This window comes from Oncorhynchus gorbuscha, unplaced genomic scaffold (genome assembly GCF_021184085.1).
Source record: "Oncorhynchus gorbuscha isolate QuinsamMale2020 ecotype Even-year unplaced genomic scaffold, OgorEven_v1.0 Un_scaffold_2192, whole genome shotgun sequence".
Taxonomy (NCBI): Eukaryota; Metazoa; Chordata; class Actinopteri; order Salmoniformes; family Salmonidae; genus Oncorhynchus; species Oncorhynchus gorbuscha.
Genome location: NW_025746765.1, coordinates 1 through 15491, shown reverse-complemented (window position 1 = coordinate 15491; position 15491 = coordinate 1). Strand labels below are relative to the sequence as shown.

Here is a 15491-nt window from a genome sequence, read left to right as displayed (position 1 = left end):
AACAACTGTAGCTCCTACGTCAACCACAGCAGCGGCCTCTACGACAACCATAGAAGCTCTAACTACAACCACTGCTGCTCCAACGACCACTACAACTCCAGAACCTATTATGACAACCACTGCAGCTCCTGTTACAACAACTACAACTTCAGCTCCAACGACAACCACAAAACAGCACCTACAACAACTGTCGCTCCCACGACAACTGCAGCTCCTACAACAACTTTAGCATCTACGACAACCATTGCAGCCCTAACTACAACAACTGCTGCTCCTACGACCACTGCAACTCCACAACCTACTACGACAACCAGTGCAGCTCCTACTACAACAACTGCTGTTCTTACGACCACAGTGACTGCAGCACCTTCTACAACAACTACAACTTCAGCTCCTACGACAACCATAACAACGGCACCTACTACAACTCCTGCAGTTCCTACAACTGTAGCTACCACGACCACTCCACCTGCTGTACTTACTACAACAATCACAACGACAGCTCCTGATACAACAACTGTAGCTCCTATGTCCACCACAGCAGCTGCCTCTACGACAACCATAGAAGCTCTAACTACAACCACTGCTGCTCCAACGACCACTACAACTCCAGAACCTATTACGACAACCACTGCAGCTCCTGCTACAACAACTACAACTTCAGCTTCTACGACAACCACAACAACAGCACCCACAACAACTGTAGTTCCCACAACAACTGCAGCTCCTACAACAACTTTAGCATCTACGACAACCATTGCAGCCCTAACTACAACAACTGCTGCTCCTACGACCACTGCAACTCCACAACCTACTACGACAACCAGTGCAGCTCCTACTACAACAACTGCTGTTCTTACGACCACAGTGACTGCAGCACCTTCTACAACAACTACAACTTCAGCTCCTATGACAACCATAACAACGGCACCTACTACAACTCCTGCAGTTCCTACAACTGTAGCTACCACGACCACTCCACCTGCTGTACTTACTACAACAGTCACAACTACAGCTCCTGATACAACAACTGTAGCTCCTACGTCAACCACAGCAGCGCCTCTACGACAACCATAGAAGCTCTAACTACAACCACTGCTGCTCCAACGACCACTACAACTCCAGAACCTATTATGACAACCACTGCAGCTCCTGTTACAACAACTACAACTTCAGCTCCAACGACAACCACAAAAACAGCACCTACAACAACTGTCGCTCCCACGACAACTGCAGCTCCTACAACAACTTTAGCATCTACGACAACCATTGCAGCCCTAACTACAACAACTGCTGCTCCTACGACCACTGCAACTCCACAACCTACTACGACAACCAGTGCAGCTCCTACTACAACAACTGCTGTTCTTACGACCACAGTGACTGCAGCACCTTCTACAACAACTACAACTTCAGCTCCTATGACAACCATAACAACGGCACCTACTACAACTCCTGCAGTTCCTACAACTGTAGCTACCACGACCACTCCACCTGCTGTACTTACTACAACAGTCACAACTACAGCTCCTGATACAACAACTGTAGCTCCTATGTCCACCACAGCAGCTGCCTCTACGACAACCATAGAAGCTCTAACTACAACCACTGCTGCTCCAACGACCACTACAACTCCAGAACCTATTATGACAACCACTGCAGCTCCTGTTACAACAACTACAACTTCAGCTTCTACGACAACCACAACAACAGCACCCACAACAACTGTAGTTCCCACAACAACTGCAGCTCCTACAACAACTTTAGCATCTACGACAACCATTGCAGCCCTAACTACAACAACTGCTGCTCCTACGACCACTGCAACTCCACAACCTACTACGACAACCAGTGCAGCTCCTACTACAACAACTGCTGTTCTTACGACCACAGTGACTGCAGCACCTTCTACAACAACTACAACTTCAGCTCCTACGACAACCATAACAACGGCACCTACTACAACTCCTGCAGTTCCTACAACTGTAGCTACCACGACCACTCCACCTGCTGTACTTACTACAACAGTCACAACTACAGCTCCTGTTACAACAACTGTAGCTCCTACGTCAACCACAGCAGCTGCCTCTACGACAACCATAGAAGCTCTAACTACAACCACTGCTGCTCCAACGACCACTACAACTCCAGAACCTATTACGACAACCACTGCAGCTCCTGCTACAACAACTACAACTTCAGCTTCTACAACAACCACAACAACAGCACCTACAACAACTGTAGTTCCCACGACAACTGCAGCTCCTACAACAACTTTAGCATCTACGACAACCATTGCAGCCCTAACTACAACAACTGCTGCTCCTACGACCACTGCAACTCCACAACCTACTACGACAACCAGTGCAGCTCCTACTACAACAACTGCTGTTCTTACGACCACAGTGACTGCAGCACCTTCTACAACAACTACAACTTCAGCTCCTACGACAACCATAACAACGGCACCTACTACAACTCCTGCAGTTCCTACAACTGTAGCTACCACGACCACTCCACCTGCTGTACTTACTACAACAGTCACAACTACAGCTCCTGTTACAACAACTGTAGCTCCTACGTCAACCACAGCAGCTGCCTCTACGACAACCATAGAAGCTCTAACTACAACCACTGCTGCTCCAACGACCACTACAACTCCAGAACCTATTACGACAACCACTGCAGCTCCTGCTACAACAACTACAACTTCAGCTTCTACAACAACCACAACAACAGCACCTACAACAACTGTAGTTCCCACGACAACTGCAGCTCCTACAACAACTTTAGCATCTACGACAACCATTGCAGCCCTAACTACAACAACTGCTGCTCCTACGACCACTGCAACTCCACAACCTACTACGACAACCAGTGCAGCTCCTACTACAACAACTGCTGTTCTTACGACCACAGTGACTGCAGAACCTTCTACAACAACTACAACTTCAGCTCCTATGACAACCATAACAACGGCACCTACTACAACTCCTGCAGTTCCTACAACTGTAGCTACCACGACCACTCCACCTGCTGTACTTACTACAACAGTCACAACTACAGCTCCTGATACAACAACTGTAGCTCCTACGTCAACCACAGCAGCGGCCTCTACGACAACCATAGAAGCTCTAACTACAACCACTGCTGCTCCAACGACCACTACAACTCCAGAACCTATTATGACAACCACTGCAGCTCCTGTTACAACAACTACAACTTCAGCTCCAACGACAACCACAAAAACAGCACCTACAACAACTGTCGCTCCCACGACAACTGCAGCTCCTACAACAACTTTAGCATCTACGACAACCATTGCAGCCCTAACTACAACAACTGCTGCTCCTACGACCACTGCAACTCCACAACCTACTACGACAACCAGTGCAGCTCCTACTACAACAACTGCTGTTCTTACGACCACAGTGACTGCAGCACCTTCTACAACAACTACAACTTCAGCTCCTACGACAACCATAACAACGGCACCTACTACAACTCCTGCAGTTCCTACAACTGTAGCTACCACGACCACTCCACCTGCTGTACTTACTACAACAATCACAACGACAGCTCCTGATACAACAACTGTAGCTCCTATGTCCACCACAGCAGCTGCCTCTACGACAACCATAGAAGCTCTAACTACAACCACTGCTGCTCCAACGACCACTACAACTCCAGAACCTATTACGACAACCACTGCAGCTCCTGCTACAACAACTACAACTTCAGCTTCTACGACAACCACAACAACAGCACCCACAACAACTGTAGTTCCCACAACAACTGCAGCTCCTACAACAACTTTAGCATCTACGACAACCATTGCAGCCCTAACTACAACAACTGCTGCTCCTACGACCACTGCAACTCCACAACCTACTACGACAACCAGTGCAGCTCCTACTACAACAACTGCTGTTCTTACGACCACAGTGACTGCAGCACCTTCTACAACAACTACAACTTCAGCTCCTACGACAACCATAACAACGGCACCTACTACAACTCCTGCAGTTCCTACAACTGTAGCTACCACGACCACTCCACCTGCTGTACTTACTACAACAATCACAACGACAGCTCCTGATACAACAACTGTAGCTCCTACGTCAACCACAGCAGCTGCCTCTACGACAACCATAGAAGCTCTAACGACAACCACTGCTGCTCCAACGACCACTACAACTACAGGACCTATTACGACAACCACTGCAGCTCCTACTACAACAACTACAACTTCAGCTCCTACGACAACCACAACAACAGCACCTACAACAACTGTAGCTCCCACGACAACTGCAGCTCCTACAACAACTTTAGCATCTACGACAACCATTGCAGCCCTAACTACAACAACTGCTGCTCCTACGACCACTGCAACTCCACAACCTACTACGACAACCAGTGCAGCTCCTACTACAACAACTGCTGTTCTTACGACCACAGTGACTGCAGAACCTTCTACAACAACTACAACTTCAGTTCCTACGACAACCATAACAACGGCACCTACTACAACTCCTGCAGTTCCTACAACTGTAGCTACCACGACCACTCCACCTGCTGTACTTACTACAACAGTCACAACTACAGCTCCTGATACAACAACTGTAGCTCCTACGTCAACCACAGCAGCTGCCTCTACGACAACCATAGAAGCTCTAACTACAACCACTGCTGCTCCAACGACCACTACAACTCCAGAACCTATAACGACAACCACTGCAGCTCCTGCTACAACAACTACAACTTCAGCTCCTACGACAACCATAACAATGGCACCTACTACAACTCCTGCAGTTCCTACAACTGTAGCTACCACAACCACTCCACCTGCTGTACTTACTACAACTGTAGCTACCACAACCACTACACCTGCTGTACTTACTACAACAACCACAACTACAGCTCCTGCTACAACAATTGTAGCTTCCACGTCAACCTCAGCAGCTGCCTCTACGACAACCACAGCAGCTCTAACTACAACAACTGTTGCTCCAATGACAACTACAACTCCAGAACGTATTGCAACAACCACTGCAGCTCCTGCAATAACAACTGCTATTCTTACAACAATTGCGACTGCAGCACCTTCTACAAGAACTACAACTTCAGCCCCTACGACAACCACAACAGCAACACCTACAACAACTATAGCTCCCACGACAACTGCAGCTCCTACAACAACGTTAGCATCTACTTCAACCACAGAAGCTGCCCCTACGACAGCCAATGCAGCCATAATTACACTAACTGCTGCTCCTACGACCACTACAACTCCAGAACCTACTACAACAGAACCTACTCCTACAACTACTAAGACTGCAGACCCTACCACGACAACCAGTGCAGCCCCTTCTACAACAACTACAACAGCTCTTTCAACGACTGTAAATCCTATGACAACAATAGTTGGTCCTACAACCACTATTATATCAATTAATTCTGCAGGTCCTACAACCACCACCACAACTGGCAGTTCTCATCCTACAACAACGACTAAAACTGCATCACCTTCAAGTACAAACACAATTGTACTTCCAACATCAACATCCAGAACTACAACTTATAACTCAACTTCTATGATATCAACAACTAGGTATACAAGATAATTTAGTGTAATTATTTCATACAATTCAAATAACACTGTCAATCATGGAATCGTTGCAACAATGAACCGTGTATCGTTATATGAGTATTAAATTATCATATAATAACCCACCAAAAATAATATTAACTCTTGAACCGTTCAAGCTAGAGAGACCGAACCAACTTTCATATGTTCAGGCTATCCTTTCCTATCCTATCCATCAATCAATCTTTCCATCGACTTTCTTTTTCCAATTATAACCAGTCACTACCATTACTACTGCAGTGACTGCCAATCCTGTAACTTATTTTACCACCATGATTACTTTAAGACAAGCTAGCAAGTACACACATTTTCTTTAGGAAATGTAATTTTCCATGTATTATTATTTTCTCTTAGATTCGACACAGTGGGGGTTTTGTTAAACTGATATTCAAGGTCAAAACACCAGTCCCCACTGAGGATGATGTCCTTGGTGCCGTCAAGAAGCAATTGTCTCCTCAATTCACGACCACTCAAACCACCTTCCAGAATGCAACTTATATCAGTGAGTTCAACAAATTAGGCTTCATGAAGACATTTATTTCCACTCTATTAAATAATTTCTTAATAAGTAAACATTCAACTGCTCCTGCTATCTAAATACTTCTTGAATGTTTTTTAATGTTGTTGAAACTCCTAAATTGTAGCAGTTAATTTGATCTGTTGCTATAGTGACCATTTTTTTGTGTGCTCACAGAACTTACAGATACTTCATTTGCCATCGACCTTGGTTTCAAAATAACCAATGTAACCCAGGAGTCTCTAAGTAATAGACTCACACTCACCAATGAGACCGAAACCCAGATACAGGATTCAATTAACAGACTAGTAAGATACTGTACTTCTACACATAACATACATTCATGGTCATGTTCAGGTCATGATAGTAATTGACAACTTGATGTTTTGTCCTCTTTTAGCTCCAAAAGGTTCTCAGTGAACCAGATGGCAAACAGTTTAAATTTCCCAATGCCAACCTCATGTAAGTACAACGTCAAAACCTTGAACCAACCCATCTTTCTCAACTGCACTCTTTAGAATTTCTGCAGATTTCATTTAGCTGCTGCTTGTACAGCTAAACAGGATGAAGGGAACATGTTTAACTCTCACACAAATCCCATTTTTACGTCCACAGTGTTGATGGCACTGAAATCACGGCAAACGTGACGTATGTTTACAAAGAGGAAGATGTCAACCACCCTAGTGGTTTTCTACAGGAACTCTTAAAAGTCTCAGGTATGCTGCTTTTGTTACCATACGGTTTTCATTTCTACGTTTTTGTATGACAGTGAGTTATCAAACACCATGTAACGTGTAAAATACTCAATCTCGAAAACACTTATATATCAATGTTATATGACATATTACAAGTTTATAATCCCTCTAAAATGTATTTCCATTTCTATTCTAGGTCTCCTAACCACCACTGTTGCCCCAACAACAACTACCAACACCACTCCACTTCCTACCCTTTTGACTTCAGTGACATCAACAACTAGGTAAGCAAGATCATTTATTATAATCATTTCATACAATTCAATTAACACTTTGTCAATCAAGGAACCTTTGCAACAATGAACCATGTATATCCATGCTTGTGTTGTTAACTACTGATGTTTTAATAAAAGCATCCAAAATGACAACCTTTCTTTAAAAAAGCTCTTTGAGTACATCAATCGGTCAAAAGGCGCAATATAAATCCAATCCATTATAATTAATGTGCTTGCTGAAGGCAAGACCACTCGATTTCTTACATACTTTTTCTAATTATTTTAACATTTTCTAAACTTTCTAAACCAAAGCTATTTAAATGAGTATAAATTAGCATATAATAACCCACCAAAAATAATATTAACTCTTGAACCGTTCAAGCTAGAGAGACCGAACCAACTTTCATATGTTCAGGCTATCCTTTCCTATCCTATCCATCAATCAATCTTTCCATCGACTTTCTTTTTCCAATTATAACCAGTCACTACCATTACTTCACTACTGCAGTGACTGCCAATCCTGTAACTTATTTTACCACCATGATTACTTTAAGACAAGCTAGCAAGTACACACATTTTCTTTAGGAAATGTAATTTTCCATGTATTATTATTTTCTCTTAGATTCGACACAGTGGGGTTTTTGTTAAACTGATATTCAAGGTCAAAACACCAGTCCCCACTGAGGATGATGTCCTTGGTGCCGTCAAGAAGCAATTGTCTCCTCAATTCACGACCACTCAAACCACCTTCCAGAATGCAACTTATATCAGTGAGTTCAACAAATTAGGCTTCATGAAGACATTTATTTCCACTCTATTAAATAATTTCTTAATAAGTAAACATTCAACTGCTCCTGCTATCTAAATACTTCTTGAATGTTTTTTAATGTTGTTGAAACTCCTAAATTGTAGCAGTTAATTTGATCTGTTGCTATAGTGACCATTTTTTTGTGTGCTCACAGAACTTACAGATACTTCATTTGCCATCGACCTTGGTTTCAAAATAACCAATGTAACCCAGGAGTCTCTAAGTAATAGACTCACACTCACCAATGAGACCGAAACCCAGATACAGGATTCAATTAACAGACTAGTAAGATACTGTACTTCTACACATAACATACATTCATGGTCATGTTCAGGTCATGATAGTAATTGACAACTTGATGTTTTGTCCTCTTTTAGCTCCAAAAGGTTCTCAGTGAACCAGATGGCAAACAGTTTAAATTTCCCAATGCCAACCTCATGTAAGTACAACGTCAAAACCTTGAACCAACCCATCTTTCTCAACTGCACTCTTTAGAATTTCTGCAGATTTCATTTAGCTGCTGCTTGTACAGCTAAACAGGATGAAAGGAACATGTTTAACTCTCACACAAATCCCATTTTTATGTCCACAGTGTTGATGGCACTGAAATCAGGGCAAACGTGACGTATGTATACAAAGAGGAAGATGTCAACCACCCTAGTGGTTTTCTACAGGAACTCTTAAAAGTCTCAGGTATGCTGCTTTTGTTACCATACGGTTTTCATTTCTACGTTTTTGTATGACAGTGAGTTATCAAACACCATGTAACGTGTAAAATACTCAATCTCGAAAACACTTATATATCAATGTTATATGACATATTACACGTTTATAATCCCTCTAAAATGTATTTCCATTTCTATTCTAGGTCTCCTAACCACCACTGTTGCCCCAACAACAACTACCAACACCACTCCACTTCCTACCCTTTTGACTTCAGTGACATCAACAACTAGGTAAGCAAGATCATTTATTATAATCATTTCATACAATTCAATTAACACTTTGTCAATCAAGGAACCTTTGCAACAATGAACCATGTATATCCATGCTTGTGTTGTTAACTACTGATGTTTTAATAAAAGCATCCAAAATGACAACCTTTCTTTAAAAAAGCTCTTTGAGTACATCAATCGGTCAAAAGGCGCAATATAAATCCAATCCATTATTATTAATGTGCTTGCTGAAGGCAAGACCACTCGATTTCTTACATACTTTTTCTAATTATTTTAACATTTTCTAAACTTTCTAAACCAAAGCTATTTAAATGAGTATAAATTAGCATATAATAACCCACCAAAAATAATATTAACTCTTGAACCGTTCAAGCTAGAGAGACCGAACCAACTTTCATATGTTCAGGCTATCCTTTCCTATCCTATCCATCAATCAATCTTTCCATCGACTTTCTTTTTCCAATTATAACCAGTCACTACCATTACTTTACTACTGCAGTGACTGCCAATCCTGTAACTTATTTTACCACCATGATTACTTTAAGACAAGCTAGCAAGTACACACATTTTCTTTAGGAAATGTAATTTTCCATGTATTATTATTTTCTCTTAGATTCGACACAGTGGGGGGTTTTTGTTAAACTGATATTCAAGGTCAAAACACCAGTCCCCACTGAGGATGATGTCCTTGGTGCCGTCAAGAAGCAATTGTCTCCTCAATTCACGACCACTCAAACCACCTTCCAGAATGCAACTTATATCAGTGAGTTCAACAAATTAGGCTTCATGAAGACATTTATTTCCACTCTATTAAATAATTTCTTAATAAGTAAACATTCAACTGCTCCTGCTATCTAAATACTTCTTGAATGTTTTTTAATGTTGTTGAAACTCCTAAATTGTAGCAGTTAATTTGATCTGTTGCTATAGTGACCATTTTTGTGTGCTCACAGAACTTACAGATACTTCATTTGCCATCGACCTTGGTTTCAAAATAACCAATGTAACCCAGGAGTCTCTAAGTAATAGACTCACACTCACCAATGAGACCGAAACCCAGATACAGGATTCAATTAACAGACTAGTAAGATACTGTACTTCTACACATAACATACATCCATGGTCATGTTCAGGTCATGATATTAATTGACAACTTGATGTTTTGTCCCCTTTTAGCTCCAAAAGGTTCTCAGTGAACCAGATGGCAAACAGTTTAAATTTCCCAATGCCAACCTCATGTAAGTACAACGTCAAAACCTTGAACCAACCTGTCTTTCTCAACTGCACTCTTTAGAATTTCTGCAGATTTCTTTTAGCTGCTGCTTGTACAGCTAAACAGGATGAAAGGAACATGTTTAACTCTCACACAAATCCCATTTTTATGTCCACAGTGTTGATGGCACTGAAATCAGGGCAAACGTGACGTATGTATACAAAGAGGAAGATGTCAACCACCCTAGTGGTTTTCTACAGGAACTCTTAAAAGTCTCAGGTATGCTGCTTTTGTTACCATACGGTTTTCATTTCTACGTTTTTGTATGACAGTGAGTTATCAAACACCATGTAACGTGTAAAATACTCAATCTCGAAAACACTTATATATCAATGTTATATGACATATTACACGTTTATAATCCCTCTAAAATGTATTTCCATTTCTATTCTAGGTCTCCTAACCACCACTGTTGCCCCAACAACAACTACCAACACCACTCCACTTCCTACCCTTTTGACTTCAGTGACATCAACAACTAGGTAAGCAAGATCATTTATTATAATCATTTCATACAATTCAATTAACACTTTGTCAATCAAGGAACCTTTGCAACAATGAACCATGTATATCCATGCTTGTGTTGTTAACTACTGATGTTTTAATAAAAGCATCCAAAATGACAACCTTTCTTTAAAAAGCTCTTTGAGTACATCAATCGGTCAAAAGGCGCAATATAAATCCAATCCATTATTATTAATGTGCTTGCTGAAGGCAAGACCACTCGATTTCTTACATACTTTTTCTAATTATTTTAACATTTTCTAAACTTTCTAAACCAAAGCTATTTAAATGAGTATAAATTAGCATATAATAACCCACCAAAAGTAATATTAACTCTTGAACCGTTCAAGCTAGAGAGACCGAACCAACTTTCATATGTTCAGGCTATCCTTTCCTATCCTATCCATCAATCAATCTTTCCATCGACTTTCTTTTTCCAATTATAACCAGTCACTACCATTACTTTACTACTGCAGTGACTGCCAATCCTGTAACTTATTTTACCACCATGATTACTTTAAGACAAGCTAGCAAGTACACACATTTTCTTTAGGAAATGTAATTTTCCATGTATTATTATTTTCTCTTAGATTCGACACAGTGGGGGGTTTTTGTTAAACTGATATTCAAGGTCAAAACACCAGTCCCCACTGAGGATGATGTCCTTGGTGCCGTCAAGAAGCAATTGTCTCCTCAATTCACGACCACTCAAACCACCTTCCAGAATGCAACTTATATCAGTGAGTTCAACAAATTAGGCTTCATGAAGACATTTATTTCCACTCTATTAAATAATTTCTTAATAAGTAAACATTCAACTGCTCCTGCTATCTAAATACTTCTTGAATGTTTTTTAATGTTGTTGAAACTCCTAAATTGTAGCAGTTAATTTGATCTGTTGCTATAGTGACCATTTTTTTGTGTGCTCACAGAACTTACAGATACTTCATTTGCCATCGACCTTGGTTTCAAAATAACCAATGTAACCCAGGAGTCTCTAAGTAATAGACTCACACTCACCAATGAGACCGAAACCCAGATACAGGATTCAATTAACAGACTAGTAAGATACTGTACTTCTACACATAACATACATTCATGGTCATGTTCAGGTCATGATAGTAATTGACAACTTGATGTTTTGTCCTCTTTTAGCTCCAAAAGGTTCTCAGTGAACCAGATGGCAAACAGTTTAAATTTCCCAATGCCAACCTCATGTAAGTACAACGTCAAAACCTTGAACCAACCCATCTTTCTCAACTGCACTCTATAGAATTTCTGCAGATTTCATTTAGCTGCTGCTTGTACAGCTAAACAGGATGAAGGGAACATGTTTAACTCTCACACAAATCCCATTTTTACGTCCACAGTGTTGATGGCACTGAAATCAGGGCAAACGTGACGTATGTATACAAAGAGGAAGATGTCAACCACCCTAGTGGTTTTCTACAGGAACTCTTAAAAGTCTCAGGTATGCTGCTTTTGTTACCATACGGTTTTCATTTCTACGTTTTTGTATGACAGTGAGTTATCAAACACCATGTAACGTGTAAAATACTCAATCTCGAAAACACTTATATATCAATGTTATATGACATATTACACGTTTATAATCCCTCTAAAATGTATTTCCATTTCTATTCTAGGTCTCCTAACCACCACTGTTGCCCCAACAACAACTACCAACACCACTCCACTTCCTACCCTTTTGACTTCAGTGACATCAACAACTAGGTAAGCAAGATCATTTATTATAATCATTTCATACAATTCAATTAACACTTTGTCAATCAAGGAACCTTTGCAACAATGAACCATGTATATCCATGCTTGTGTTGTTAACTACTGATGTTTTAATAAAAGCATCCAAAATGTCAACCTTTCTTCAAAAAAGCTCTTTGAGTACATCAATCGGTCAAAAGGCTCAATATAAATCCAATCCATTATTATTAATGTGCTTGCTGAAGGCAAGACCACTCGATTTCTTACATACTTTTTCTAATTATTTTAACATTTTCTAAACTTTCTAAACCAAAGCTATTTAAATGAGTATAAATTAGCATATAATAACCCACCAAAAAATATTAACTCTTGAACCGTTCAAGCTAGAGAGACCGAACCAACTTTCATATGTTCAGGCTATCCTTTCCTATCCTATCCATCAATCAATCTTTCCATCGACTTTCTTTTTCCAATTATAACCAGTCACTACCATTACTACTACTGCAGTGACTGCCAATCCTGTAACTTATTTTACCACCATGATTACTTTAAGACAAGCTAGCAAGTACACACATTTTCTTTAGGAAATGTAATTTTCCATGTATTATTATTTTCTCTTAGATTCGACACAGTGGGGTTTTTGTTAAACTGATATTCAAGGTCAAAACACCAGTCCCCACTGAGGATGATGTCCTTGGTGCCGTCAAGAAGCAATTGTCTCCTCAATTCACGACCACTCAAACCACCTTCCAGAATGCAACTTATATCAGTGAGTTCAACAAATTAGGCTTCATGAAGACATTTATTTCCACTCTATTAAATAATTTCTTAATAAGTAAACATTCAACTGCTCCTGCTATCTAAATACTTCTTGAATGTTTTTTAATGTTGTTGAAACTCCTAAATTGTAGCAGTTAATTTGATCTGTTGCTATAGTGACCATTTTTTGTGTGCTCACAGAACTTACAGATACTTCATTTGCCATCGACCTTGGTTTCAAAATAACCAATGTAACCCAGGAGTCTCTAAGTAATAGACTCACACTCACCAATGAGACCGAAACCCAGATACAGGATTCAATTAACAGACTAGTAAGATACTGTACTTCTACACATAACATACATTCATGGTCATGTTCAGGTCATGATAGTAATTGACAACTTGATGTTTTGTCCTCTTTTAGCTCCAAAAGGTTCTCAGTGAACCAGATGGCAAACAGTTTAAATTTCCCAATGCCAACCTCATGTAAGTACAACGTCAAAACCTTGAACCAACCCATCTTTCTCAACTGCACTCTTTAGAATTTCTGCAGATTTCATTTAGCTGCTGCTTGTACAGCTAAACAGGATGAAGGGAACATGTTTAACTCTCACACAAATCCCATTTTTACGTCCACAGTGTTGATGGCACTGAAATCACGGCAAACGTGACGTATGTTTACAAAGAGGAAGATGTCAACCACCCTAGTGGTTTTCTACAGGAAGTCTTAAAAGTCTCAGGTATGCTGCTTTGTTACCATACGGTTGTCATTTCTATGTTTTTATGACAGTGAGTTATCAAACACCATGTAACGTGTAAAAGACTCAATCTCGAAAACACATATATCAATGTTATATGACATATTACAAGTTTATAATCCCTCTAAAATGTATTTCCATTTCTATTCTAGGTCTCCTAACCACCACTGTTGCCCCAACAACAACTACCAACACCACTCCACTTCCTACCCTTTTGACTTCAGTGACATCAACAACTAGGTAAGCAAGATCATTTATTATAATCATTTCATACAATTCAATTAACACTTTGTCAATCAAGGAACCTTTGCAACAATGAACCATGTATATCCATGCTTGTGTTGTTAACTACTGATGTTTTAATAAAAGCATCCAAAATGACAACCTTTCTTTAAAAAAGCTCTTTGAGTACATCAATCGGTCAAAAGGCTCAATATAAATCCAATCCATTATTATTAATGTGCTTGCTGAAGGCAAGACCACTCGATTTCTTACATACTTTTTCTAATTATTTTAACATTTTCTAAACTTTCTAAACCAAAGCTATTTAAATGAGTATAAATTAGCATATAATAACCCACCAAAAATAATATTAACTCTTGAACCGTTCAAGCTAGAGAGACCGAACCAACTTTCATATGTTCAGGCTATCCTTTCCTATCCTATCCATCAATCAATCTTTCCATCGACTTTCTTTTTCCAATTATAACCAGTCACTACCATTACTACTGCAGTGACTGCCAATCCTGTAACTTATTTTACCACCATGATTACTTTAAGACAAGCTAGCAAGTACACACATTTTCTTTAGGAAATGTAATTTTCCATGTATTATTATTTTCTCTTAGATTCGACACAGTGGGGGTTTTTGTTAAACTGATATTCAAGGTCAAAACACCAGTCCCCACTGAGGATGATGTCCTTGGTGCCGTCAAGAAGCAATTGTCTCCTCAATTCACGACCACTCAAACCACCTTCCAGAATGCAACTTATATCAGTGAGTTCAACAAATTAGGCTTCATGAAGACATTTATTTCCACTCTATTAAATAATTTCTTAATAAGTAAACATTCAACTGCTCCTGCTATCTAAATACTTCTTGAATGTTTTTTAATGTTGTTGAAACTCCTAAATTGTAGCAGTTAATTTGATCTGTTGCTATAGTGACCATTTTTTTGTGTGCTCACAGAACTTACAGATACTTCATTTGCCATCGACCTTGGTTTCAAAATAACCAATGTAACCCAGGAGTCTCTAAGTAATAGACTCACACTCACCAATGAGACCGAAACCCAGATACAGGATTCAATTAACAGACTAGTAAGATACTGTACTTCTACACATAACATACATTCATGGTCATGTTCAGGTCATGATAGTAATTGACAACTTGATGTTTTGTCCTCTTTTAGCTCCAAAAGGTTCTCAGTGAACCAGATGGCAAACAGTTTAAATTTCCCAATGCCAACCTCATGTAAGTACAACGTCAAAACCTTGAACCAACCCATCTTTCTCAACTGCACTCTTTAGAATTTCTGCAGATTTCATTTAGCTGCTGCTTGTACAGCTAAACAGGA

The 15491-nt window shown here is 39.9% G+C and overlaps 1 protein-coding gene and 2 long non-coding RNA genes across 3 annotated transcripts; all 3 read left to right on the top strand.

Annotated features, from left to right (window-relative positions):
* Positions 1-4899: 4899 nt before the first annotated feature.
* LOC124025135 lies at positions 4900-9533 on the top strand. Its single transcript, XR_006837156.1, has 12 exons — positions 4900-5611; positions 6002-6149; positions 6342-6472; positions 6565-6626; positions 6780-6880; positions 7056-7143; positions 7757-7904; positions 8097-8227; positions 8320-8381; positions 8535-8635; positions 8811-8898; positions 9512-9533. It is a non-coding gene; the product is annotated as an uncharacterized LOC124025135 (long non-coding RNA).
* Positions 9525-11287, top strand: LOC124025136. Its single transcript, XR_006837157.1, has 6 exons — positions 9525-9661; positions 9852-9982; positions 10075-10136; positions 10290-10390; positions 10566-10653; positions 11266-11287. It is a non-coding gene; the product is annotated as an uncharacterized LOC124025136 (long non-coding RNA).
* Positions 11288-11400: 113 nt separating this feature from the next.
* LOC124025133 lies at positions 11401-15388 on the top strand (the record flags this gene model as incomplete). Its single annotated transcript, XM_046338799.1, has 11 exons — positions 11401-11415; positions 11831-11892; positions 12046-12073; positions 13019-13166; positions 13358-13488; positions 13581-13642; positions 13796-13896; positions 14067-14154; positions 14763-14911; positions 15104-15234; positions 15327-15388. Coding segments are annotated over exons 1-11 (977 nt in total), but the record flags the coding sequence as incomplete, so codon positions are not given.
* Positions 15389-15491: the final 103 nt, after the last annotated feature.